Here is a 26,358-nt window from a genome sequence, read left to right as displayed (position 1 = left end):
ACTAGAGATCTCTTCAAGAAAATTAGAGATAACAAGGGAACATTTCATGCAAAGATGGGCTCGATAAAGGACAGAAATGGTATGGACCTAACAGAAGCAGAAGATATTAAGAAGAGATGGCAAGAATACACAGAAGAACTGTACAAAAAAGATTTTCATGACCCAGATAATCACGATGGTGTGATCACTCACCTAGAGCCAGACATCCTGGAATGTGAAGTCAAGTGGGCCTTAGGAAGCATCACTATGAACAAAGCTAGTTGAGGTGATGGAATTCCGGTTGAGCTATTTCAAATCCTGAAAGATGATGCTGTAAAGGTGCTACACTCAATATGTCAGCAAATTTGGAAAACTCAGCAGTGGCCACAGGACTGGAAAAGGTTAGTTTTCATTCCAATCCCAAAGAAAGGCAATGCCAAACAATGTTCAAACTACTGCACAATTGCACTCATCTCACATGTTAGTAAAGTAATGCTCAAAATTCTCCAAGCCAGGCTTCGGCAATACATGAACCGTGAACTTCCAGATGTTCAAGCTGGATTTACAAAAGCAGAGGAACCAGACATCAAATTGCCAACATCTGCTGGATCATCAAAAAAACAAGATTTCCAGAAAAACATCTATTTCTGCTTTATTGACTATGCCAAAGCCTTTGACTGTGCGGATCACAATAAACTGTGGAAAATTCTGAAAGAGATGAGAATACGAGACCACCCGACCTGCCTCTTGAGAAGTCTGTATGCAGGTCAGGAAGCAATAGTTAGAACTGGACATGGAACAACAAACTGGTTCCAAATCGGGAAAGGAGTACATCAAGGCTGTATATTGTCACCCTGCTTATTTAACTTATATGCAGAGTACATCATGAGAAACGCTGGGCTGGAGGAAACACAAGCTGGAATCAAGATTGCTGGGAGAAATATCAATAACCTCAGATATGTAGATGACATCACCCTTATGGCAGAAAGTAAAGAAGAACTAAAGAGCCTCTTGATGAAAGTGAAAGAGGAGAGTGAAAAAATTGGCTTAAAGCTCAACATTCAGAAAACAGCAGAGACATTACTTTGCCAAAAAAGGTCCAGGCTATGGTTTTTCCAGCAGTCAAGTATGGATGTGAGAGTTGGACTATAAAGAAAGCTGAGCTACAAAGAATTGATGCTTTTGAACTGTCCTGATGGAGAAGACTCTTGAGAGTCCCTTGGACTGCAAGGAGATCCAACCAGTCCACCCTAAAGGAAATGAGTCCTGAGTGTTCACTGTAAGGACTGATGTTGAAGCTGAAACTCCAATACTTTGGCCACCTCATGCGAAGAGCTGACTCATTGGAAAAGGCCCTGATGCTGGGAAAGATTGAGGGCAGGAGGAGAAGGGGACAACAGAGGATGAGATGGTTGGATGGCATCACCGATTCAAAGGACATGAGTCTGGGTAAACTCCGAGAGTTAGTGATGGACAGGGTGGCCTGGCGTGCTGCTTTCCATGGGGTCGCAAAGAGTTGGACACGACTGAGTGACTGAACTGAACTGACTTGATCATAGAAAAAGCAAGAAAAATCCAAAAAAAATCTACTTCTGCTTCACTGACTTCACTAAAGCCTTTGACTGTGGATCACAACAAACCGTGGAAAATTCTGAAACAGGAATACCAGACCACCTTAAGCCTCCTGAGAAACCTGCAAGCATGTCAAGAAGCAACAGTTAGAACTGGACATGGAACAATGGACTGGTTCCAAATTGGGAAAGGAGTACATCAATGCTGTATATTTAATTTATATGCAGAGTACATCATGCGAAATGCTGGGCTGGATGAAGCACCAGCTAGAATCAAGATTGCCAGAAGAAATATCAATAACCTCAGATATGCAGATGATACCACCCTTATGGCAGAAAGCAAAGAGGAACTAAAGAGTCTTTTGATGAAAGTGAAAGACAAGAGTGAAAAAGCTGGCTTAAAACTCAACATTCAAAAAAATGGAAAAAACAACAACAACAACAACAAAGATCATGGCATCTGGTCCCATCACTTCATGGCAAACAGAAGGGAAAACAACAGAAACAGCAACAAACTTTATTTTTTTTGGCTCCAAAATCACTGCTAACAGTGACTGCAACCATGCAATTAAAAGACGCTTGCTTCTTGGAAGAATAGTTATGACAAACCTAGGCAGCATATTGAAAAACAGAGACATTACTTTGCCAACAAAGGTCCATATAGTCAAAGCTATGGTTTTTCCAGTAGTCATGCATGGATGTGACAGTTGAACCATAAAGAAAGCTGAGCGCCGAAGAACTGATGCTTTTGAACTGTGGTGATGGAGAAGACTCTTGAGAGTCCCTTGGACTGCAAGGAGATCCAACTAGTCCATCCTAAAGATCAGTCCTGAATATTCATTGGAAGGACTGATGCTGAAGCTGAAACTCCAATACTTTGGCCACCTGATGCGAAGAGCTGACTCATTGGAAAAGAACTTGATGCTGGGAAAGATTGAAGGCAGGAGGAGAAGGGGACAACAGAGGATGAGATGGCTGGATGGCATCACCAACTCGAAGGACATGAGTTTGAGCAAGCTCCAGGAGATGGTGTAGGACAGGGCAGGTTGGCACGCTGCAGTCCATGGGGTGGCAAAGAGTCGGACGTGCCTGAGCGACTGAACAACAGAAAGTCCCATTATGAGGTCCAAAAGCAACATAAAGGAGCAAGACAGCACTTGGAAGTGTTTTTAGTCACCTGTCACTCCAGACACTGATGGCTAATGATCCCATGTTGGCAGACTGGATGGACCTAAAGAATTTCCTGAATTAGAAAACACTCCTATGAAAATAACTCATGTTGGGTATAAGATTCTAGGCTGACTAATCAGGACTCTCACAGTACGTGACAACAGAGAACTGCATTTATCTCTTCCATCATTCCAGTATTTAATGAAGGACTACAATGGGCCCAGCCCCAGGCCAGGACCTTCTGATGGAAAGGTCATCATTAACAGACTTCTTGGTTCCTGTTCTCATGGAGCTTAGTCTGATGGAGGAAATGAACACAAGTCAAATCACTGCAAATAATAACATGTAACTGAAAAGTGAGACCAATACTGTGAGAAAGTATTCTGTAGGCAGCAGAAGCTTTTAAGAAGCACAGTACCACTTTCAGATTTGCATTTTAAGATAAAGAAAAAATCTTGTAGTTACATGAAATTACAGTGCAGAGAGATATTTGGGCAGCAGTTTCATATTACTACACAGAAATACAGCGTTAACATTTTTCTAATTCTTATGACAGATGCCAAGGAATCTTTAGTGACTATAAGTCCAAGGCCAGTTTTAATGCTGATGTCCTCAAGCGCTTTGGCCTTGCTGAAGCCACAGTCAGGCCCATTGGCTTCCTGGTCAGGATAAGCTGTCCACATCTTTCAGAAGAGGAGACTCTGCTCACCTGGTTATCCAGTTTCAGCTGCCTGAGCTTCATGGTCTCATCTTCAAAGGCACTGTTAAAAAAAAAATGAAAGCACTTAAAGAGAAAATCCTCTTAAACCACATCAGTCTTGTCATGTCCGTGTAGCGAGCTACTCCTTTGGGCCATTTGGAGCCAGTTAAGGCTACCTCCGGGAAGCACCAGTCTCCACAGGCTGCCCACACTGACTGCAGGAGGACCGGCCACGCTTCATGCCACACAGTCCAGGGGACTGACGAGACTGGATACCCACAGGATGAGAAAAGGCAGAACACGGACCCCCGCGCACGCCAGCATTTTTTTCTCTTTAAAATCATGTACTGAGTATTCATTATATTCCAGACACAGTGTTAAGTACTTTAAATGTATTCTTTTATTTATTCCTCAAAACAGTCCTATGAATTAAGTACTGTCATTTTTCACACTTTGAAGATAAAGGAAACAGAGCTGAAGAGCCACGCCTAGGGTTAAATAACAGAAAGACACTAATCCTGGTCTCTTTCCAGAGTCTAAATTACATCTAAAATCAAATATATTCTACTTCTGTTTTTCTTTTCTTTTCGTTTTTAATTTTTATTGGAATATAATTGATTTATAATGTGCTAGTTTCAGGTATATAGCAAAGTGATCAGTTAATACATATACTCTTTTTTTTTTTTAATTCTTTTCCCATATAGATCTACTTCTTTTTTGGAGATAGTTCTAAGAGATAGTTAGGTAGTATATAGCATCTTACTAAAATCACTGACTTCAAGATCTAGCAAATCATGTAACTTCCTTTTCAATAAAAGAGTAAAACACTATTCAGTCATTACAAGAGACTACAAATGTGGATGGACAAGATTTAATACTATTAGGAGACAAATTTGTTTCACTGAAGGAAGTCAACAAAATGGAATCAAATTACTGTCTCAATTAAAAAACCAAACCCTTCTGTCTGTCTTTAAACTCTTTCTGAAAGTCTTTTCTATTTTTGACAATTTCCTAACTTAAGATTTTGTGACTCAGCATTCTTAGAAACGAAGTATAAAACAAGGCAGAAGTGGTTCTCAATTATTTCTATTGTTAAGTTTTTACTAGGAGCTTCTTGCCAAAAAAAAAAAACTATAAATATGATGTCTTTATTTAAGAAGACATGCTCCACAGCTACAAAGGGAAGCAGGGCTTTTCCCGCACTTTGGGTAAATGCACAAAAGCATCTCTCTATGGCTGAATGGCTAACTAGGACATTCCCACACTGTGGAAGGGTTTATAAATTTTAATAATGCACAGCAACCTGGAATTTGTGCACCATCTCCAAGACTCCTCCTGCCCACTAACTGTAAGCAGATTTAATAAGCCCTGAGATACAGACAAGGAGGTGTGCTGATTCTCTGACAGTCCCCTCTATTTAAATTCCTATGTAACCTTTACATTTGGAGAAGGAAATGGCAGCCCACTCCAGTACTCTTGCCTGGAAAATCCCATGGATGGAGGAGCCTGGTAGGCTACCGTCCATGGGGTCACAAAGAGTTGGACATGACTGAGCGACTTCTCTCCTTCTTCTTAACCTTTCCATCTGATGTGAACATCCAAGTCATTGGAAAAGTCCCTGATGCTGGGAAAGATTTCAGGCAGAAGAGGAGGACATCAGAGGACAAGACGGCTGGATGGCATCATGGATGCAATGAACATGAACTTGGGCAAATTTCAGATGGTGAGGGACAGAGCGGCCTGGTGTGCTGCAGTCCAAAGAGGCTGCAAAGAATCAGGCACTACGGGGAGACTGAACAACAACCACCACCTTTACATTTAAGAATAACAACACTAAGTGTTTAATCATCTCATTTTTTCCCTAGCTTAAAAGAGACACAAATAGACAAAAATAAGAGATACGGTACACTCTTCACCTTGACTTTGTGGGCCCCTATCTAGGTATGCTCCTGATTTCCTGTCTTTAATCCTCATTCACATATTTTTAAATCAAGCTTTATGTATACAGTACAAGAATATTATGAGTATTCAGTGAAAATTAGTATACACTTGAAAAAGTCCTATATAAAACAAATAAGACAAAAAATAAACTCACTGTTACAGACTAGTATTTTCAACAACTACTGCTATGAAACTGCTTTTCCTCCACCTCACTGGTCCCTCTTCACTAAACCAGAATTGTGAGCATGGGGAAAAAAATCATTCTATCTCAGCACTTCCCTGGTTGTCCAGTGGTTAAGAATCTGCCTTGCAACGCAGGGGACAAAGGTTTGGTCCCCGATGGGGAACTAAGACCCCACATGCTTCAGGGCTCCTGAGCCCACGCACCACAACGAGAGAGTCCTTGAACCGCAACAAAAGCTCCCGTGGGCCACAACTAAGACCTGACACAGCCAAACAAACAAGTGTTTTTAAACGCTCTAAAACCATCTTATTCCCCATAAAATACTAAAACCTTTCCAATGGTGCCAGATTCTGAAATACAACTAAAATCCTCAAACATTTCTCTTACGGCCTCTAACAGTGAAGAAGACAGGTGTGTCTTTAATGCCTTATCTCAACACCACTAATTCCTTTCATCAAGCCTGGGCAAGACGGCCAATTTAAATAAACAGTGTGGTATATTCAAAGCATTCTGACCTGAACAGAAGAGGCACTAAAAAGATGTTATATAATTGTAACATTTAGATCCCTTCTGTACTTCAAAAGTTACACTTTCTCTGAGCTCTAGTTTTAAATTATAACTTAGCAGAAATAATCAAGATTTTTATACACTTATAATAACTCTGAACTAGGATTTCTGGTCAAACTGTATTATGATCTTACTAAACTTGCATTCGTTGCTTTAATATTCTCTTTTCTTCATTTCAAACCAAGTTGTTGAATAGCAAGCCTAAACAAGCCTGGTTAGCAAATCTACACAAAACAAAACGAAGTTCTACAGAACAGAGGGAGAATCATTAACTCAGAGGGAAAGTTAACACCAGAGAACTGTTAACTCAGAGGGAGCTATCTGTTCAAGGTCAGAAAGTGGATGAGTGGACGAGCTAGAGTTCAGCCTCAGCCCCACAGCACCTGCCTCAGCGTGCAGACTGCACCTTCCCCACAAATATTCAAATGGTCAGCAGAGAGTCTGGGATTTCATTATTATGGCATTTCAACAAGTCTGCCAAGAAGCTTTTCAGTCAGAATGTCAGTTCATGGCTATTTTTAGGCAGCAGAATTTCCAAGCCAGTGAATGGATTTTGAAGATGCCCATGGGAGCAGTTGATCACAGGTTATAAATACTATTGGAAAAGGGTCATCAGATTTCATCGTGTCTGAACTGATCATGGCGTCAAGTACTTGGGTCAACAGCTATTACTAAAAGCATTTTTCTCTAAGTCAACTGACAAGTAGATTCACCTTGTCCAAATCCCAAATGTCAATACTGGAGGCGTAGTTTCACATGCAGTGAGACCCAAGAGTACATCTGGCTGGAACAAAACACTGCTTCTGTGAGAAGGCACAAAGATCAAATTAGAAAGGCCAGAAAAGACTCCACAGAAACCTACCCTGCCTCACGCAGGAGAACTGTTAATATTCCGGGCTCAGCGGTTTGTTACTTGAGTGACTGCCACAATCTGGGACTAACTTAATTGAGGCAAGGGAACGAAAACCCATTTCCTAAGAGGCCCATTTAGAAAAGACAATCAGAGAGAAGGGAGAACTGCCTGGGGAGAGAGAGGCAGTGAGAAGGGAAACTTGGCAGCTGATGAGAGGATTCATTTGGCCCCAGAGAACACAGTGAAGAAAACTGCTTCAGATGAAGAAGCCCTCTCTCTCATTCTGCATGTCACACACGACGAAGGCTTTAAAAAGCATTCTTTTTAGTGAGCCCAACAGAAAAGTTATTTAAAACGAATGACTTTATGCAGAAGTTAAACTATCCGTTTATTCCTCACAGATTTTAAAAAGGACACAACTGAGAATTCAAGTTCACTTCACCTCCTGCTGGGCTGTCCTCTTCTCAGGGGTTTCAGTTTCTCTCTGGTAATGTCATTTCCTTCTCTCTCATGTAAAGATCAAAGTACATTGTTCTGGACGTCCCCGGTGGTCCAGAGGTTAAGAACCCGCCTGTCAATGCAGGGACGAAGATTTGATCCCCGGTCTGGGAAGACAGCACGCGGGGCAACTACTGAGCCTGCACTCTGGAGCCCAGACTCCACAATGAGAAGCCACGGCAATGGCAAACACGCAGGGCAACTGGAGAGTAGCCCCCGCTCGCGGCAACTAGAGAAAGCTCCTAAGCAGCCAGGAAGACGCAGCACAGCCAAAAATCAAAGTGGCAAAGAGCAAGTACATTCTTTTGCCTTAGGACACCAACTAAATCCTTCCACTCCCATTCCACTGGATGGAATCAGTACTCATTAGTACTTTGCTAGGATGTCTGATTTCTTCAACCTTGCTCTAAAAATAATCAGAATGTAATCAGTAGCAGCTGTTACCGGTTATGTGCATAAATGGCATCCAGAAATATCTGGAATGGATATCTTAATAGTAAGTGAGAAGAAGAAGAGAGGAGATTAGAAGTCAAAAGCCCAGTTTTAAGTCTAGATTTCACTTCTGACCACCTCATTTACCTGCCACGCAACTTGGCTGTACTGCACCTTTTCTGAGCCTTAATCTCCCCACCTATAACATGAAGACAGTGTCAGAAGCCCTGATTTCTGCAGAGCTGTGAAGCTCAGAAGACATCACGTATGTGAAAGCTCTCTGTACTCTGCAAGGATACGCAAATGTAAGTCATCATCATGGATTCCTTTATCTTGACAGATCTTCCCTCTCTGAAAGCACAGCTCACCAGCCTTCCTCAGTCAAAACATCTCCCTCTGCTTTGCTTCTGGCTTATGTGATGTATCAAATTCTCATAAGAAAATTACACTGAATTTCAATAGGAAAACAAATCAATCCTCTATAAACTTGCTTCATTCTAAAACTGAAAATCGAATTTATGGACTTTTCCTCCAGCAAATCTAAGAAGCAATGATTTATTTTTCAAGAAGCGTGTCTGAAAATTATTTTTCAGACAAGTCTTATTTTCTATACGTTAATTATCACACAGAAAAAAAGCTTGAAGCAACCACTATAGCTCATATTCTAAAAATATATCTTGCCCATGATCAAGGTAGGTATCAGTGTTTAGACAATCGTCAGTCACTCAGTCGTGTCTGACTCTTTGCGACCCCATGAATCACAGCACGCCAGGCCTCCCTGTCCATCACCAACTCCCAGAGTTCACCCAGACTCACGTCCATCGAGTCAGTGATGCCATCCAGCCATCTCATTCTCTGTCATCCCCTTCTCCTCCTGCCCCCAATCCTTCCCAGCATCAGAGTCTTTTCCAATGAGTCAACTCTTCACATGAGGTGGCCAAAGTACTGGAGTTTCAACTTTAGCATCATTCCTTCCAATGAACGCCCAGGACTGGTCTCCTTTAGGGTGGACTGGTTGGATCTCCTTGCAGTCCAAGGGACTCTCAAGAGTCTTCTCCAACACCACAGTTCAAAAGCATCAATTCTTCAGTGCTCAGCTTTCTTCACAGGCCAACTCTCATATCCATACAGAACCACAGGAAAAACCACAGCCTTGACTAGACGGACCTTTGTTGGCAAAGTAGTATCTCTGCTTTTGAATATGCTATCTAGGTTGGTCATAACTTTCCTTCCAAGGAGTAAGCATCTTGTAATTTCATGGCTGTAGTCACCATCTGCAGTGATGGAGCCCCCAAAAAATAAAGTCTGACACTGTTTCCCCATCTATTTCCCATGAAGTGATGGGACCAGATGTCATGATCTTAGTTTTCTGAATGTTGAGCTTTAAGCCAACGTTTTCACTCTCCACTTTCACTTTCATCAAGAGGCTTTTTAGTTCCTCTTCACTTTCTGCCCTAAGGGTAGTGTCATCTGCATATCTGAGGTTATTGATATTTCTCTCGGCAATCTTGATTCCAGCTTGTGCTTCTTCCAGCCCAGTGTTTCTCATGATGTACTCTGCATAGAAGTTAAATAAGCAGGGTGACAATATACAGCCTTGACGTACTCCTTTTCCTATTTGGAACCAGTCTGTTGTTCCATGTCCAGTTCTAACTGTTGCTTCCTGACCTGCATACAAATTTCTCAAGAGGCAGGTCAGGTGGTCTGGTATTCCCATCTCTTTCAGAATTTTCCAGTTTATTGTGATCCACACAGTCAAAGGCTTTGGCATAGTCAATAAAGCAGAAATAGATGTTTTTCTGGAACTCTCTTGGTTTTTCAACGATCCAGCAGATGTTGGCAATTTGATCTCTGGTTCCTCTGTCTTTCCTAAAACCAGCTTGAACATCTGGAAGTTCACGGTTCATGTATTGCCGAAGCCTGGCTTGGAGAATTTTGAGCATTACTTTACTAGTGTGTGAGATGAGTGCAATTGTGTGGTAGTTTGAGCATTCTTTGGCATTGCCTTTCTTTGGGATTGGAATGAAAACTGACCTTTTCCAGTCCTGTGGCCATTGCTGAGTTTTCCAAATTTGCTGACATATTGTGCAGCACTTAGACAGCATCATCTTTCAGGATTTGAAATAGCTCAACTGGAATTCCATCACCTCAACTAGCTTTGTTCATAGTGATGCTTTCTAAGGCCCACTTGACTTCACATTCCAGCATGTCTGGCTTAGGTGAATGATCACACCATCGTGATTATCTGGGTCGTGAAGCTCTTTTTTGTACAGTTCTTCTGTGTATTCTTGCCATCTCTTAATATCTTCTGCTTCTGTTAGGTCCATACCATTTCTGTCCTTTATTGACCCCATCTTTGCATGAAATGTTCCCTTCAATGAAACTAAGCCATGCCGTGTGGGGCCACCCAAGACGGGCGGGTCATTGTGGAGAGGTCTGACAGAATGTGGTCCACTGGAGAAGGGAATGCTGAACCACTTCAGTATTCTTGCCTTAAGAATCCCATGAACAGTATGAAAAGGCAAAATGATAGGATACTGAAAGCGGAACTCCCCAGGTTGGTCAGATCAGATCAGATCAGATCAGTCGCTAGTTGTGTCCAACTCTTTGTGACCCCATGAATTGCAGCACGCCAGGCCTCCCTGTCCATCACCAACTCCCGGAGTTCACCCAGACTCACGTCCATCGAGTCAGTGATGCCATCCAGCCATCTCATCCTCTGTCGTCCCCTTCTCCTCCTGCCCCCAATCCCTCCCAGCATCAGAGTCTTTTCCAATGAGTCAACTCTTCGCATGAGGTGGCCAAAGTACTGGAGTTTCAGCTTTAGCATCATTCCTTCCAAAGAAATCCCAGGGCTGATCTCCTTCAGAATGGACTGGTTGGATCTCCTTGCAGTCCAAGGGACTCTCAAGAGTCTTCTCCAACACCACAGTTCAAAAGCATCAATTCTTCGGTGCTCAGCCTTCTTCACAGTCCAACTCTCACATCCATACATGACCACAAGAAAAACCATAGCCTTGACTAGACGAACCCCAGGTCGGTAGGTGCCCAATATGCTACAGGAGATCAGTGGAGAAATAACTCCAGAAGGAATGAAGGGAAGGAACCAAAGCAAAAACAATACCCAGTTGTGGATGTGACTGGTGATAGAAGCAAAGTCCAATGCTGTAAAGAGCAATATTGCATAGGAACCTGGAATGTTAGGTCCATGAATCAAGGCAAATTGGAAGTCATCAAACAGGAGATGGCAAGAGTGAACGTCGACATTCTAGGAATCAGCGAACTAAAATAGACTGGAATGGGTGTATTTAACTCAGATGACCATTATATCTACTACTGTGGGCAGGAATCCCTTAGAAGAAATGGAGTAGCCATCATGGTCAACAAGAGTCTGAAATGCAGTACTTCGATGCAATCTCAAAAACGACAGAATGATCTCTGTTCGTTTCCAAGACAAACCATTCAATATCACAGTGATCCAAGCCTATGCCCCAACCAGTAACGCTAAAGAAGCTGAAGTTGAACGGTTCTATGAAGACCTACAAGACCTTTTAGAACTAACACCCCCAAAAGATGTCTTTTTCATTATAGGGGACTGGAATGCAAAAGTAGGAAGTCAAAAAACACCTGGAGTAACAGGCAAATTTGGCCTTGGAATACGGAATGAATCAGGGCAAAAGCTAATAGAGTTTTGCCAAGAGAACACACTGGTCATAGCAAACACCCTCTTCCAACAACACAAGAGAAGACTCTACACATGGACATCACCAGATGGTCAATACCAAAATCAGATTGATTATATTCTTTGCAGCCAAAGATGGAGAAGCTCTATACAGTCAGCAAAAACCAGACCGGGAGCTGACTGTGGCTCAGATCATGAATTCCTTATTGCCAAATTCAGACTTAAATTGAAGAAAGTAGGGAAAACCACTAGACCATTCAGGTATGACCTAAATCAAATCCCTTAGGATTATACACTGGAAGTGACAAATAGATTAAAGGGACTAGATCTGATAGACAGATTGCCTGATGAACTATGGACGAAGGTTAGTGACATTGTACGAAAGACAGGGATCAAAACCATCCCCATGGAAAAGAAATGCAAATAAGCAAAATGGCTGTCTGGGGAGGCCTTACAAATAGCTGTGAAAAGAAGAGAAGCGAAAAGTAATGGAGAAAAGGAAAGATATTCCCATCTGAATGCAGAGTTCCAAAGAATAGCAAGGAGAGGTAAGAAAGCCTTCCTCAGCGATCAATGCAAAGAAATAGAGGAAAACAACAGAATAGGAAAGACGAGAGATCTCTTCAAGAGAATTAGACTATCGTATCCCACCCTAAAACTAAAATCATCATATTTTAAGAACAGTAAATGAGGGACTTCCTTGGTGGTCCAGGGTTAAGACGGTGCTTCCAACGAAGGCATGGGTTCAATCACTGGTCAGGGAACTAAGATCCCATATTCTGCATGGTTCAACCAAAAATTAAAAAAAAATAAAATTTAAGTAGCAGAAAAAAAAAATCCAAACTTTTTAAAAGTAGCACAAACAAACAAAAAAATCCAACATGCCATAAATTCAAGACGGTATTTTTCAATGTATGGGTCACAGAATGATTCCCGGATATTTGTTAAGAGCTAACATACTTGTGCCTCAGCTGAGTTCTGTCAAATCAGAATCACGGAAATCAGCACTGTGACAAGCAATGTGAAAATTCTGACATACTCACTTGTTTACAAAAATAAAACATAAAGAATAGGAAAGGAAAAGATGAGATTACTTAATACACAGAAAATCTTTAGAAGATCCCCCTAAGAAACCTACCAATGAGCAAACTGAGTGACATGAGAGACAAGAGAAGACATACTTTTCAGAGAATACAGTTTTGTACCTTTCAAAATTTGTTACTGAAATATGTTATTTTATTAATTCGGTATAAATCATTAAGGGAATCCAAAGAAACCCTGTTATTCCAGAGGAGAAAACTCAAGCCAGACAAGTAGCTGAGGGGCTCCAGGTGGCACTGAGAGGCAGTGAGGAAGCTGGGACTGGAGTCAGGAACCCAGTGGGAGCCTCCAGCACTCGCCCCACCTCAGTGCCTGGTGGCAAAGCAGAAAGGACCACCTGATAAACACTAGGGCACTACTCTCATCACCTTCAGAACAGGGGCCTCCCAGAGGTCCCGGTGACCCCTATGGTACAATCCCTTTATTCCAGAGATCATTCCTGCTAACCATGAGTGGTGTCACAGCAGTCCTAAGGCAAAGGGTCAGCGATGACAATCCTCATTATCAAGACTCATGACAAGTACTGAGAGTCAACAAAGACAGCACATCCACCAGCACGTGGACAGGGTGTCTCTTCTCAAGCATCAGTGGAGTCAAGCTCTAACCAAGCCAGGACAATGCTGTAGGCCTTACTAAGCACAAGAACGTCTGGCGAGGCAGCACAGACTTAATACAAAGAGCATCTTCCTAAGGAACTGGCTCAGAGGAAATAAAGGAAAGCAGACCACAGGAAGTCTCAGTTTGAAAGAAGCCTTAGCAATTTCACTGTTAACTGTACTCAACATACCTAAGGGAATTATCAAGGCCCCTTCCAAGGCCTCAGACCCAGGTTCAATCCCTGGGTGAGGGAGACCCCCTGGAGAAGGGAATGGCAACCCACTCCAATATTCTTGCCTGGGAAATCCACGGACAGAGGAGCCTGGTGGGCTATAGTTAATGAGGTCGCAAAGAGTTGGACGTGACTGAGAAACACACACACACACACACCCACACACACACACGTCCAGTCCTCAAATCCTCTAACTTGGAGGAAGACAGCTTCCACTCTTCCTCTGAGCAACTCAAGCACACTTTCCCTCTTGGTAAGAAGAGATGTTAACTTTTTCTTTCAGTGGACACAAAGGCAGGGGAAACAGCACAATTTCCACAGGAAAGAATAAGACAAGCTGGAAATGAAAACTATTCCAAAGAATGTCTGAGTCTCTTTGCTTGGAAAGGAAATGTATTACAGGGGTTATTCTTGCTTTCCTAGGTCTCTATGAAGTCTTCATATTTGGAGAAATACATGCACGATGGATGTCAGAAGGATTTTACTATAGCTCTTGATAATGTCCAGATACACCGTAGTCTTGCATTAGTTAATCTAAGCATATTCAAGCACTGGGGAAGTCTGTTTACCAACAATTAGCTCATCTGATGAAACATCTGAAAAAGAGAGAAGGTGAAAGAGGACAGCAAGCCTGGCCAAGACATAACCCCCAGCCACCACCACTGGCTGCATTTCTGAAAAAAAACCACGGCATGTGGACAAAGCAGAGACCAGGACTCCCGTAGTCGGCTCTGGGTCACCAGGTCACACCACGCGGAGCAGCCTCTCCCACCATATCTTCGATCCTGTATCAGGAACACAGAGCCAGGAAGGCTCAGGTTCCAAGCACTGGCCAAGCACTGCTGTCATCTCCAGGGGAATCTACAACACAAGCGCCTAACTCAGCCAAGGGGCTGAGAGTGCTGTTTCTAATTCCATCTCCAGTTTCCACTAAATAGTTCAGATACAGGAAAAATGTTCCGTGTATTTGCTCATAATTTTTCTACTTTGTTGAAAATAACTCTGGGGAAACGGTCTCATCACTCAAAAGAAGAATAAGGAAAAAAAAGTCACACGAAACTTTAAAAAGTCAGATGCTATCCTTCACACTGAAAAGTACTCATACCGAAAACTCTATCCATGTATCTCATCAAAAACATCCAAAACATACAACGTGAAGCCAAAAAAAGCAAGAGACATTCATTCCACTCCCCTCTCGGCAACAAGTCAGTTAACCAATGACAGAACATACGGCAGGAGAAACATTTGGTGACTCACACATTCCTCTTTGAAGTCAATTTTCAGATTAAAGAGCTGGTTTCTCTGGGAAGACAAAGAGGAACAAACTTGACAATTATCCCTTGAAACTTCAGGTCCAAAGAATTAAAAACCATTTTGCCTCTTGGTCTCTCAAAGTCAATTCCATTTCTTTTTCCCCAAAATCATGAGTCACACCAAACATCTGGTAGCCGGGAAATTTACTGCCTTAAATCCGTTCACTTAAGATTGACCGGATAGCCATGGCAGAGCGAGCACCACCCGAATTCAACGGATGATGCTGAATTTTAACTGGATGTCCGCCTTGCGCGTCCATATTTATACTTGTAAATGTCGGTTCTTCTCTCGACTTAAGAAACCAAAAAGCAGTGAACCAACTTCACAGAGCGTTGCTCTCACGTAAATAAAACCCGATGAAACAGAAAAACGGGTGTTGTCGGCACCAACGCCTCTCGGGCGACCAGCTTTTGAGTGGTTTCAGCTGCTGACCCAGGGCAGGGTCGGCCCGGCTCCGGACGCACGCCAGGCGGTACAGGGCAGCAGGCGGGCGCGGGCCCAGGCGAAGCCACCCCGCCTGCGCCTGGCCCGGCCTGCGCTGACTACCCGGAGAGCCCGCCCTGGGCCGGGATGCCGCCGCCCCCTCAACTGCTGGCCCCCAGAGCCACCCTGCACCCCCGGCCCAGGCCGAGCACCCCCTGGCTGACGCGTTCTGACGAGGCCGGACCGACCCCGCGGGTCCCGGCGCGACTGGACACGAGCTGGCCCTCGGCGTGGGGGCCCCGCGCCCCCCGGCCCACCCGCCCCCCACTCCCCTCGGCGCCCAGCCCAGACCTCCACGGCCCTCTTGGGTCTCCGCCCGCCGCCATCGCTCCTGACCTGTCCCCGCGGGGGCCCGGGCGACGGAGCGACGACTCCATCCTGCAGCCCCGCGAGCGCCGACCGCGTCCACACCCGCGGCAGCTCCTGGCCAGCCTGGCGCAGCCGCCCCGTCCCGCAACCGCACCCCACACTGTCACCACCGCCCATTGGTCCGCGCGCCCGCCGCTCCGCGCCAATTGGCCACCGCACGCCCGACGCTCCGCACCTATTGGTCCGCGCGCCCGCCGCTCCCACCGCCCCCGCGTGTGGGTTTCTAGGGGCGGCGACGCCGCTGGAGGGTTGCTAAGGGTGGGTTGCTATGCGCCGCTGGGCTGGAGCCGAGGTCCACACCCCAGTTGCGGCCTGGCGCCCCGGCTGCCCGCGCTCCCCTGCGGTCAGTACTCAGAGACCACCCAGGGCGCTTCCTGGGGGGCCGCCCTTCCGACCCCGAGACATTCCCGGAACCACACTTGCCAACCCAGCAGTCCTTCCCATCCATGAGCGGCCGCGCCCCCTACCCGCAGGACGCCTTCTGCCTGCCCTAGTCCTGCCCAGACTTAGGGCGTCCACGAACTTGCTTTGCACGCTTGCCTGACGGTCTTTTCCATCTCCCGCCCTTGACTGCCTGCCGGCCGTCTTCTAACGTCCGTATCCCGTAATGAGATCCGCTGTCGGATCCAGTAAATCTTGTCCCCAACTTATTCGCAGTTTTACGGTCCCTACAGAACATCCTGTCAAAACTCATCGCGTGTTGACTTTACGGCGTTCGACTTCGAAGCTAGTGTGACGTCCACGTTTTGAGTTTTTAAAACGCAGAAAACGTGGCACAAGCTAGGAGAGCCGAGCTCTGTGCTCGCCGGCCAGCCTCCACTCACTGTGTGACCCTAAACCCGGTTCATTATCTGTGCTTCAAATCCCCACATTGAAAATAATCCCTGCTTGTCTTGCTCTGGCTGGACCTGACACAGACTACGTTCTGAAGGCTGAGGGAATGGAGTGGAATGAGAAGCTACTTGTATGGGTGGGAAGAAAAGTAAGATATTTTGTTGACTGGACAGTCCCTCTGCATTAATAACAGTAAGAAGTAGTATTTGAAAAGATTACAGATTTATTTACATACATTTTAAACAGGACAAGAAATCATTTTCCCACCCTAGTTAATATTTGCAGGTTATTTCAACTGGAAACAAAAAAAATCAAAACATAGCAACCCTAAGTAACTTAATCATGTCCCCTTTATCTCCCTAGCAACCCCCCTTCACCATATTTATTACAACACTCTGTTCACCCTGCCCTCTCAGATGAGCCAAGACTGCAGGGACAGCAGCTCAACTAGGAAAAGTCACAGTCTGCTTGAAGTTTTTCCATGTACTGGGTCAAAAAGGAAGCAGTCACTGAGTTGGTCCTCAAACATGTGCACTGAATTACTTTGAATGAGGTGATTAAAAGAATGAATAGATAGTGGGTAAAAGGAACAATTAAGAATGACCATTTATGGGGGGAGGGGAGGCAGTATTGCTGCATTAGTGTAGGTCAGAAGCAGGGTTCTCTTAAAACTCTGCAGCCATTTATTTACAGACATTCTAAACAGTTATATTTAAAATTTGTTAAACAGTTAATACACTAAAAATATGAAGTCAACTGTTTACGATACTAAAAACTGTTTATGACACAAGATATTTTAAAAAGCAAATCTGGGAATTCAATTCCCTTTTGACTCCAGCAATCAATTTCTTGAGACCACGGATGTCTGGGAAATCAGTCAGTCTTTCACAAGGAACTGGCTTCTGCTCAGCTTTCCCCTCTCCCTGAGGTACGCGAACAGGTGTCGTCGCCTCCTCCACGTGACCTTTATCCCGTACTTCTCCTCTGGGGTGTCTGTAACCAGAACAGGCCCGGGCTCTGGGCTCTTGGGCGTGCTCGTGTGAAGGGAACAGCTGGGAAGGCTGTTTTCCCTCAGTTCAGAGGGAATGGGCTCTCCCTGCCCCGGGGATTCTGGGGTCTGGATGTCCGGGGGAATGAACACACATGGGAAGTCTGGAAATGTGTGTGCCGACAGCTCCCTGCAGCTCTGGGGGCTGAGCATGGGCACCAAGGGCCTTCCGGAAATGTCCTTTTCTGGTTGACTGGGGCCATCCCTGATTGCCAGGATCCCAGGTGTGGCTGAACTGGCAGAAGACTGCGGAGTCTCAAACGTTAGACATGGAAACCTGGAGCTGGTAGATTTTCGACTTGAACGCCTTGCATGGTCTCGATGATGATGCTTCCGCTTGCCTGGGAACCAGCTTTCTGCTGTTGTATCAAACTGAGGTGATACCTAAGGATTCCAAAAGAAAGAAATAAAAGTGAAGCACGCTAACTCCCAGACACAAACCTAAGGAAACTGCATCAGAGGACCAGAATCCTAAATGGGGGCCCACAACAGCAATGGACTTAAAACAGCTGCCTGAGGGACTTCCCTGGTGGCACAGTGAGTAAGAATCTGCCTGCCAACGCAGGGGACATGGGTTTGATCCCTGGTACGAGAAGATCCCGCATGTTGTAGGGCAACTAAATCCATGCACCACAACTACAGAGTCCAGCTCTAGAACCCAGGAGCCACAACTGCTGAAGTTTGAGCGCCTAGAGCCCGTGCTCCACAACAAGAGAAGCTGCCGCAGTGAGAAGCCTGTGCACTACAATGGAGAGCAGCCCCTGCTTGCTGCAACTAGAGAAAGCCCAAGTGTAGTGGCAAATACCCAGCACGGCCAAAAAAAACAACCGCTGTCTGTCTTACTGGATAACCATAGGAAGGGATGAGGGCTTTGGGCAAGTTACTCAGCCTCCCTGGCTTCATCACACCCTACAGCTGCAACACACATAACCATCTCCCTTTCAGTTCTGAGGGCAGGCCCAGCTGTCGTCTTCACCACTGATGCCCAGCACCTAGCAGGGCGCCTGGCACCTAGAGGACCCCAGTGTAGGAAGAAAGGGCTGAAGGCAGACCAGTGAGTGAGATCAGGCATGGAGAGCAGCAAGCAGGGCCTGGCGCGTGGGGAGCACTCTGTACGCATCCACGTGCTCATGCCTCCTCCCACCAACAGCGCTCTAACATCTACGCTTCCTCCCCACTCCTGAAGCCAGGGGTCCAGTTCTCCCCAGTACTCCTGCACCACATCTGTCAGGCGCTCTGGGGCAGAGCTCAGGCTTTTGTCTGGCTCTTCTGCTACACCACTTTCTGATACCCCATAGCTGTGTTCTCTTCCCGGAGCTTATAAACTGTCAAGACAGAACACATGCCATTTCTGAGAGTTTTTCTTCACTGTTTGGTCCATTAAACAGTAAACAGAGGGACTTCCCTGGCAGTCCATCAGTTGGGGCTCTCCATTTCCAAGGCAGGAGGTGTGCATTCCACCCCTGGTTGGGGAGTTAAGATCTCACAGGCCTTCCAGCCAAAAAAAAACAAAGCATAAAACAGAAAAAATGGAAAAAAAAAAAGAAAAATGTTGGAACAAATTCAATAAAGAGTTTAAAAATGGTCCACATTAAAAAACCCCCCCAAAACAGTAAATAGACTACTTAGCTAAAAATTCCACCTCTCACGTGAAGCTCAGGGAACAATCTCATTTTTCACTCATTCTGCCATTTATCTGACTTTCTCACCCGGCTACCAGATACTTTTATACTGAACTCTTTCAGGGGAACTGGTGGGGGAAAGACTCCAATTCCAGTCCACCCATGCCCCAGCCTGAACTTAGGCGAAAAGATGCAGCAGAGAAGACGGCTGAGGACGGAGGGAAAGTGAGCACTGCCTCCTTGTCCCTGAGTCCGTGAGGCTCCTAAATTCTTTGGCAGCCCTGGTCACGGGGCAGAGTATGCACTCTGAGAAGCCTGGCAGAGCAGAAATCAAGGCAGGAACCCTACCCAGGAAGTGATGGTGTTGTGGTCCACAGGCTTGCTGGGCACCTGTCTAGTGTGGGTGACCACGGGAAGCTGGGGAGATCGACAGCGGTGTTTGGGGGCCTCCAGTGGTTGTTGGTGGAATAGCAGCTGGGGTTTCTGGGCAGCTTGGCGGCGCTTTTTCCTGGGAGGCATCAACGGGTGAGAGAAGAGCAGTTAGCAACTGCATGATGCTGGCTGTCGGCAGGTCCGGGGAGAGGCTCCGCTTCCAACCCATGCCTGCAGAGAAGAAACAAATGCCAGGAGAAAACAACCCGGTGATTCCCCAGCTCCTCCTCACACTCTGCCAGCCATTTCTGCTAGCAGCTTGCAGCCCTACCATAAGGGGTGGGCTGGCATACCTAGCCCAGCTTCCTACAGCTGCAACACACAGCACTTCCCACTCAACAAACATCGCCCCAGTGAAAACTTATCAAGCGCGGCCTAAGCACCCTGCTGGGTGCTAGGAGTTCAAAGATGAATAACCACTTATTGCATCATCATTTATGGGGTGCCAATCACTTGTACTGAGTGACTTCACTTTCACTTTTCACTTTCATGCATTGGAGAAGGAAATGGCAACCCACTCCAGTATGGAGAATACTGGAGAATCCCAGGGACAGAGGAGCCTAGTGGGCTGCCGTCTATGGTGTCACACAGAGTCAGACACGACTGAAGTGACTTAGCAGCAACCACGTGTACAGACACGGCCCATGCCTGTCTTCAAAGACCTGAAAGTCTAGCAGAGGGAGGCAGTTACAATAATGGGAGCCGTGCTTCCCTCCACTGCCCCCGGGGAGGCTCTCTGGGGAGGGTCACACCTGACCTAGGTACAGAAGGGCAGGAAAAGCCAAAAAACGAGGGGTGAGGGTGGGGGCTGGGGGCAGCTCCAGGCTGAGGAGCAGCACACACAAAGCAGAGACGTGAGGAGCTCGGTGAACCCAGGGACCGCATGAAGCTGGACACAGGGCAGGAGAAGACAAAAGAACACAGGCTCGACGTGGTATCAGGACCAGGTCGGAAAACCAGGTGGACCACCTGAGTTTGGACTCTGGCCTAAGTAGTCAGGGCAGATTCTCAAGCGGACAGATATCGTCACACTTGCATTTCTTTTTTCAACTTTTACCCCAGCTGATTTTGAACACAGGAAAAAAAAAAAAAAGTTAATAACACGAGCTGCTATGTGCCCATCACTCAGCTCCAACAGCCTTAAACCCACGACCAGTCACAACCCATCCACACCCCATCCATTTCCCCTACCGATTTATAATTCTCAAAACATGATATTCCCAGTCATGATATCATTCCTAGTAACACAACCCATATAAATATTTGAAAACTATAGGTATTATACGGGCTTCCCTTGTGGCTCAGCTAGTAGAGAATCTGTCTGCAATGCGGGAGACCTGGGTTCGAACCCTGGGTTGGGAAGATCCCCTGGAGAAGGGAAAGGCTACCCACTCCAGTATTCTGGCCTGCAGAATTCCATGGACTATATAGTCCATGGGGTCGCAAAGAGTCAGACACGACTTAGTGACTTTCACCTCACTTATAGGTATTATACATATTTATATACTAATGTATTAAATATACTTATTTACATACTATCCAGTTCAGTTCAGTTCAGTCACTCAGTCATGTCCGACTCTTTGCGACCCCATGAATTGCAGCACGCCAGGCCTCCCTGTCCATCACCAACTCCCAGAGTTCACTCAGACTCACGTCCATCGAGTCAGTGATGCCATCCAGCCATCTCATCCTCTGTTGTCCCCTTCTCCTCCTGCCCCCAGTCCCTCCCAGCATCAGAGTCTTTTCCAATGAGTCAACTCTTCGCATGAGGTCGCCAAAGTACTGGAGTTTCAGCTTTAGCATCATTCCTTCCAAAGAAATCCCAGGGCTGATCTCCTTCAGAATGGACTGGTTGGATCTCCTTGCAGTTAGTATTCGTGTATTTACATACATTCATATGTTTGAATGTGCAAATTCCTTAAATAGTAAATATCCAGTGTTCACATTTTCAGTTGTCTCATAGGTACCATAATTTTTTCTGTGTGCTTTTGTCTTAAGACAGATCTTCCAGGCAACAGAGGCGAGAGCAAGTGTCCTGGAAGCAGAGGGACCAGTAAGGTTATTGTGTTGTCTGAGAACCGCTGGGGCCTGCACCCAGGCTGTGTCAGTAGAGATGGGAGGCTGGAGGCAGAGGCAGGGTCAACAGGCCCCACCGGCTAATGAAAAGTCTGAGACGGTGTCCAGGAAATCTAGCAATGGGAGGGGCCACCAGGCATCGAGGAGAGACAGTCACACGGCAGAGCAGGCGGGTTCCATCAGATAGCCATGACCCTTCATTCAGTGAACAACAAAGCCACACGCTCTGATCTGTGTTACTAGGCAGTGGAGAATCAGGTGAAGAAAAATAAGGACGAAGTCTCTACCCTCCGGAATCTAACATTTTAGGGAGAGCGCAGGTAGGAAATACATCCATTTGCTCATTCATTCATTCAACACATATTTACTGAGTGCCTACTGTGTTCTGGGCAGTTACGGGTGCTGGAAATATATACCAGGTTACAAAATTAAATCCCTGCCCTCGTGGTGCTTACATCTAGTTGAGGGAGTGATTAGAGGTACCGAGAAAAGTGAAATTGGCATTCAAGGCTGAGGTGACCCAGGCCTATTTGAGACAGGGTTGTCTGGCAAGGCCTATCTCAAAAACGATATTTGAGCAAAGACCTGAAGGCAGAAATGAGAACAAGCGGACAAAGGAAAGATGTGAGAAAGAATATTGCAGACTGAAAGAACAGTAAGTGCAAAGACTGCCAGATGGGACTGTGCCTGACTCGCTCAGGAAGCAGTAAGGCTCAGCCCGGCTAGACTGGAGAGTGGAAGGAAGTGAAGCCAGTTCACATGACACAAGGTCAAGGCAAGGTCAAGGCCTGGGTTGCATTATTCTCAGTGTGCTAGGAAGTCGCTGCAGGGTTCAGGACAGGGAAGGAACATAATCCGATTTATACTCTTACAAAATAACTCTTGGTGCTTTGTAAGGAAAGGTGGGTTGGGAAGAGGAAAGTGAAAGGGAAGTCGCTCAGTAATGTCCGACTCTTTGCAGCCCCATGGACTGTAGCTCCTCTGTCCATGGGATTTTCCAGGCAAGAATATTGGAGTGGGCTGCCATTTTCTTCTCCAGGAGATCTTCCCAACCCAGGGATTGAACCGGGGTCTCCTGCATTGCAGGCAGACACTTTACCGTCTGAGCCACTGAGAAGAGGGGGCATGGACAAAGGGAGCAAAGAAGCAAGTTAGAAGGCCTCCATGGAGCCAGCGGAGAGATGACAGTGGTGGCAATATTTCCAGTGAGCAGTGCTCCAGTCAACAGCACACTCAAAGTCCCCAGCCTCATGGGGACCCCACACTGTTTAGCAGTCCTACTGTGTCCTGATCAACTCATTTTCCCCACAAAGATCATCTTAAAACTTTAGAACTCCTCTCCCAACCAACTGCCTTACTTCCTCCTACACAAAGAACACAGGAGGCATCAAAGGAAACACCCTCAGCTTCCAGGAAGCAGCCACACATCTGCACCCTTTTCTGCTATAACCAGAGGTCGGTCCCTTTCGCGACAGGGGCCTCACCCTCTGCTGGGTTTTGGAGCCTGCCTCACTCTGTACACCTTTCTCAGGCAATCACCCGCTTACATGTCTATAACCACCTCGAAGTAGGTGAGTTAAGACTCAATGCAGGGGGCCCAGGTTCCGTCTTTGGTTGGGGAACTGGATCCCATATACCACAACTAAGACCTGGGGCAGCCAAATAAATAAATAGTTCTTTTCAAAATACTAACAAAGGCAAATTTCTAAAATAAAAATACTCCTCTCTTGGGGAGGGCAGTTGAGGGGTAGGCAAAATAAATGACGGAGGTCAAGAGGTACAAACTTCCAGTTATAAAATAAATACACCGCAGGATGTAATATGGGGCTTCCCAGGTGGCACCAGTGGTAAAGAACCCGCTTGCCAATGTAAGAAATGTAAGAGAGAGATGTGGGTTCAATCTCTGGGTCAGGAAGCTCCCCTGGAGGAGGGCATGGCAACCCACTCCAGTATTCTTGCCTGGAGAATCCCCATGAACAGAGGAGACAAGTGGGCTACAGTCCATGGAGCTGCAGTTCATGTACAGTCTATGCGCTACAGTTGCATAAGAGTCAGACATGACCGAAGCGACTTAGCACACACGCACAGAATGTAATATACATTGTGGTCACTATAGTCAGTATTGTATTTCAAATCTGAGAGTTGCCAAGAAAATAAACTTAAAAAGTTTTCATCACAGGACTTCCCTGGTGGTCTAGTGACTAAGACTCCACACTCCCAATGCAGGGGCCCAGGTTCGATCCCTGGTCAGAAACTAGATCCCACGTGATGCAACTAAGACCCAGCATAGCCAAATACATAAAGATATATTTTTTTTTAAGTTCTCATGACAAGGCAAAAAGTTTTTGTCACTATGATGATGGGTGGTAACTAGACTTATTGTGATCACTTTGCAATGTATAATAAATACCAAATCATTATGTTGTACACCTAAAACTAACATAATGTGCTATGACAATTATACTTGTGGAGGGGTGGAGCTTAGATGTATGGGATTCAGTGATATAGTTCAGGATTAAATGTGGGATCACAATCAATGGCAATCTACTTTTGAGACTTGTTAGATGCAACTCAAAATTTGATAAAAAGCATTTCTCCTGTGTGAAAAATAATACTATTACCCTACCCTTCTCTCCTTCTCTCCACTACCTGAAGTTCCAATAATCATGGCCTGGTGTAATGCAGTAGTCTAACTGGTCTACCCTAACCTCTGGCACCCCCTGCCGGGGGACGTTTTGGAAATGCAAAGTTGATCTCCACTCCCTCCTGCTTGAAACGTTTGTTTGGGGCAAGAACGAAACTCCTCCGTGGTGGCTCAGGCCCTGTTGCTCTGGTTCCAGTGTCATCGCCCACAGTCCGCCCTTGTCGCTTAGCTCAAACCCCTCAGATATATTCTTCAGCCTTTGTGCTGCCCCTGCTTCCTCCTGTCATATGGTCCTTCAGCTCAGTCACTCAGTCGTGTCCGACTCTTTGTGACCCCATGAATTGCAGCACGCCAGGCCTCCCTGTCCATCACCAGCTCCCGGAGTTCACCCAAACTCATGTCCATCGAGTCAGTGATGCCATCCAGCCATCTCATCCTCTGTCGTCTCCTTCTCCTCCTGCCCCCAATCCCTCCCAGCATCACTTTTCCAATGAGTCAACTCTTCGCATGAGGTCGCCAAAGTACTGGAGTTTCAGCTCTAGCATCATTCCTTCCAAAGAACAACCAGGGCTGATCTCCTTTAGAATGGACTGGTTGGATCTCCTTGCAGTCCAAGGGACTCTCAAGAGTCTTCTCCAACACCATAGTTCAAAAGCATCAATTCTTCCGCGCTCAGCTTTCTTCACAGTCCAACTCTCACATCCATACATGACTACTGGAAAAACCATAGCCTTGACTAGACGGACCTTTGTTGGCAAAGTAATGTCTCTGCTTTTGAATATGCTATCTAGGTTGGTCATAACTTTCCTTCCAAGGAGTAAGCGTCTTTGTACCCCCTCAATTCCCTTGTCCTGGAGTGTCTCCTTCCCTTGTTTGCATAACGGCATCAGATCTCAGACCAAGCTTTCAGTCAGTTCATCAGAAATGCCTTTCTGGGTACTTCCCTGGGGGAGGCGGGGGTTGCGGGGGTGGTGAGGTCCAGCGGCTGAGACTCTGCGCTCCCAAAGCAAGGGGCACGGGTGAGATCCCTGGTCAGGAACTAGATGCCCCAGGCTACAACTAAGACCTGGTGCAGCCAAATAAATAAATATTTTTTTAAAAAAGAAAGAAAAGAAATGCCTTTCTCACCTAACTTAAGGCAAGATCTCCTTATTTACATACTCAGTTATCCCTGAGCTCTGTTATCACTTCACAGCTGTAATTCTTCATTTGCTTAAATACGCAACTCGACGGGAGCTTGTGTGAGCCCCTCCTACCTCCCTACAGACTGTAAGCTCGGAAGAAAGACGCCAGTATCTCGCCCCGCCACTGCATCCCAGAGCCGCCCAGCACATGGCAGGCGCTCAACTAAAAACGTGCTAAATAAGCAAAACAAAGTCCATTACTACAAAGAAAAGACGGCGAGGGACCGGGTGGGAGGAGATCAGAGCTCCAAGATTCGGAGCGGAGGCGAAGGTCCGCGGCGTGCGCGATCATTTTTAAGGAAGGAACCAGAGCGAGGGGGTCGTAGCCCGCTTCGGGCTGCTCGGGGGGCCAGGACGCTCGCTGCCCGGGAGGTCGACGGCGGACAGTACCCCCGCAGCGAGAAACCGGGGACCGGGGGAGAGCACGGGGCGGCCGGGGGTCCCTACTGTCCCCCGGGGTCCCTCGCGTCCCACCGCGGAGCCCTCCTGCGCCCTCCCGCCACGAGCCTACGGCCCCACCCGCCGCCGCTCGGCCCGGCCGCCCGGTCAGCACGCCGCTCGGCTCGCCTCACCGGCCTCACCCGCCGCCGATCGGTCCGCCCTGCCTGCCCACCGAGGCAGACGATCCACCCGCCCACCTCGCCGGCCCCGCGGCGCCGCCTCACCTGCCCGTCCCGCCGCCGCCGCCACCGATACGCCCGCCTCTCCCGCCCTCCCGGCCCGGAGCCCCGCCCGCCGCCGGCGTCCCGGCCGAACGCGGATACAAAGCCGACGCTGATTGGTCACGCTCGTCACGTGACCGCAACGCTCCGCCGGCGCCAATTTCAAACAGCGGAACAAACTGA

The 26,358-nt window shown here is 46.6% G+C and overlaps 2 protein-coding genes across 5 annotated transcripts in view; both read right to left on the bottom strand.

Moving 5' to 3' along the window:
* TULP3 (tubby like protein 3) overlaps positions 1-15,775 on the bottom strand; it is a 30,049-nt gene extending 14,274 nt beyond the window's left edge. Inside the window, exons 1-2 of one of the 3 annotated variants that reach the window (XM_027541041.1) lie at positions 15,641-15,775; positions 3,430-3,481 (exon numbers count right to left, since the gene is read on the bottom strand). In XM_027541041.1, the coding sequence (XP_027396842.1) occupies positions 3,430-3,481; positions 15,641-15,681 (93 nt within the window). In that variant the 5' untranslated portion in view covers positions 15,682-15,775. Of the gene's footprint in view, positions 1-3,429; positions 3,482-15,595 lie in introns of all 3 variants that reach the window. The other 2 variants (XM_027541042.1, XM_027541040.1) reach the window with 2 other exon arrangements.
* Positions 15,776-16,707: 932 nt separating this feature from the next.
* On the bottom strand, positions 16,708-26,216 carry RHNO1 (RAD9-HUS1-RAD1 interacting nuclear orphan 1). 2 transcript variants are annotated; one of them, XM_027541034.1, is made up of 3 exons: positions 26,179-26,216; positions 19,526-19,780; positions 16,708-17,939 (listed from the first exon to the last, which is right to left on the bottom strand). In XM_027541034.1, exons 2-3 carry the CDS (start codon positions 19,694-19,696, stop codon positions 17,385-17,387), a joined length of 726 nt encoding a protein of 241 aa, XP_027396835.1. In that variant the 5' UTR covers positions 19,697-19,780; positions 26,179-26,216; the 3' UTR covers positions 16,708-17,384. The 2 variants fall into 2 exon arrangements, with proteins under 2 accessions (XP_027396835.1, XP_027396836.1); XM_027541035.1 differs by lacking the exon at positions 26,179-26,216 and adding an exon at positions 26,086-26,128.
* Between the last annotated feature and the right edge of the window lie 142 nt (positions 26,217-26,358).

Source organism: Bos indicus x Bos taurus, chromosome 5 (genome assembly GCF_003369695.1).
Source record: "Bos indicus x Bos taurus breed Angus x Brahman F1 hybrid chromosome 5, Bos_hybrid_MaternalHap_v2.0, whole genome shotgun sequence".
Classification (NCBI taxonomy): domain Eukaryota; kingdom Metazoa; phylum Chordata; class Mammalia; order Artiodactyla; family Bovidae; genus Bos; species Bos indicus x Bos taurus.
Note: the sequence above shows the minus strand (reverse complement) of the source record. Positions and strands in the feature narration are given on the sequence as shown.

Excerpts from the sequence above, each read along its gene's own strand:
- RHNO1 (XM_027541034.1), bottom strand. The coding sequence starts at position 19,696 with ATGCCTCCCAGGAAAAAGCGCCGCCAAGCTGCCCAGAAACCCCAGCTG. Across the intron at positions 17,940-19,525 it reads ACAACACCATCACTTCCTGG|GTATCACCTCAGTTTGATAC; the intron begins GTAGGGTTCCTG and ends TGGAATCCTTAG.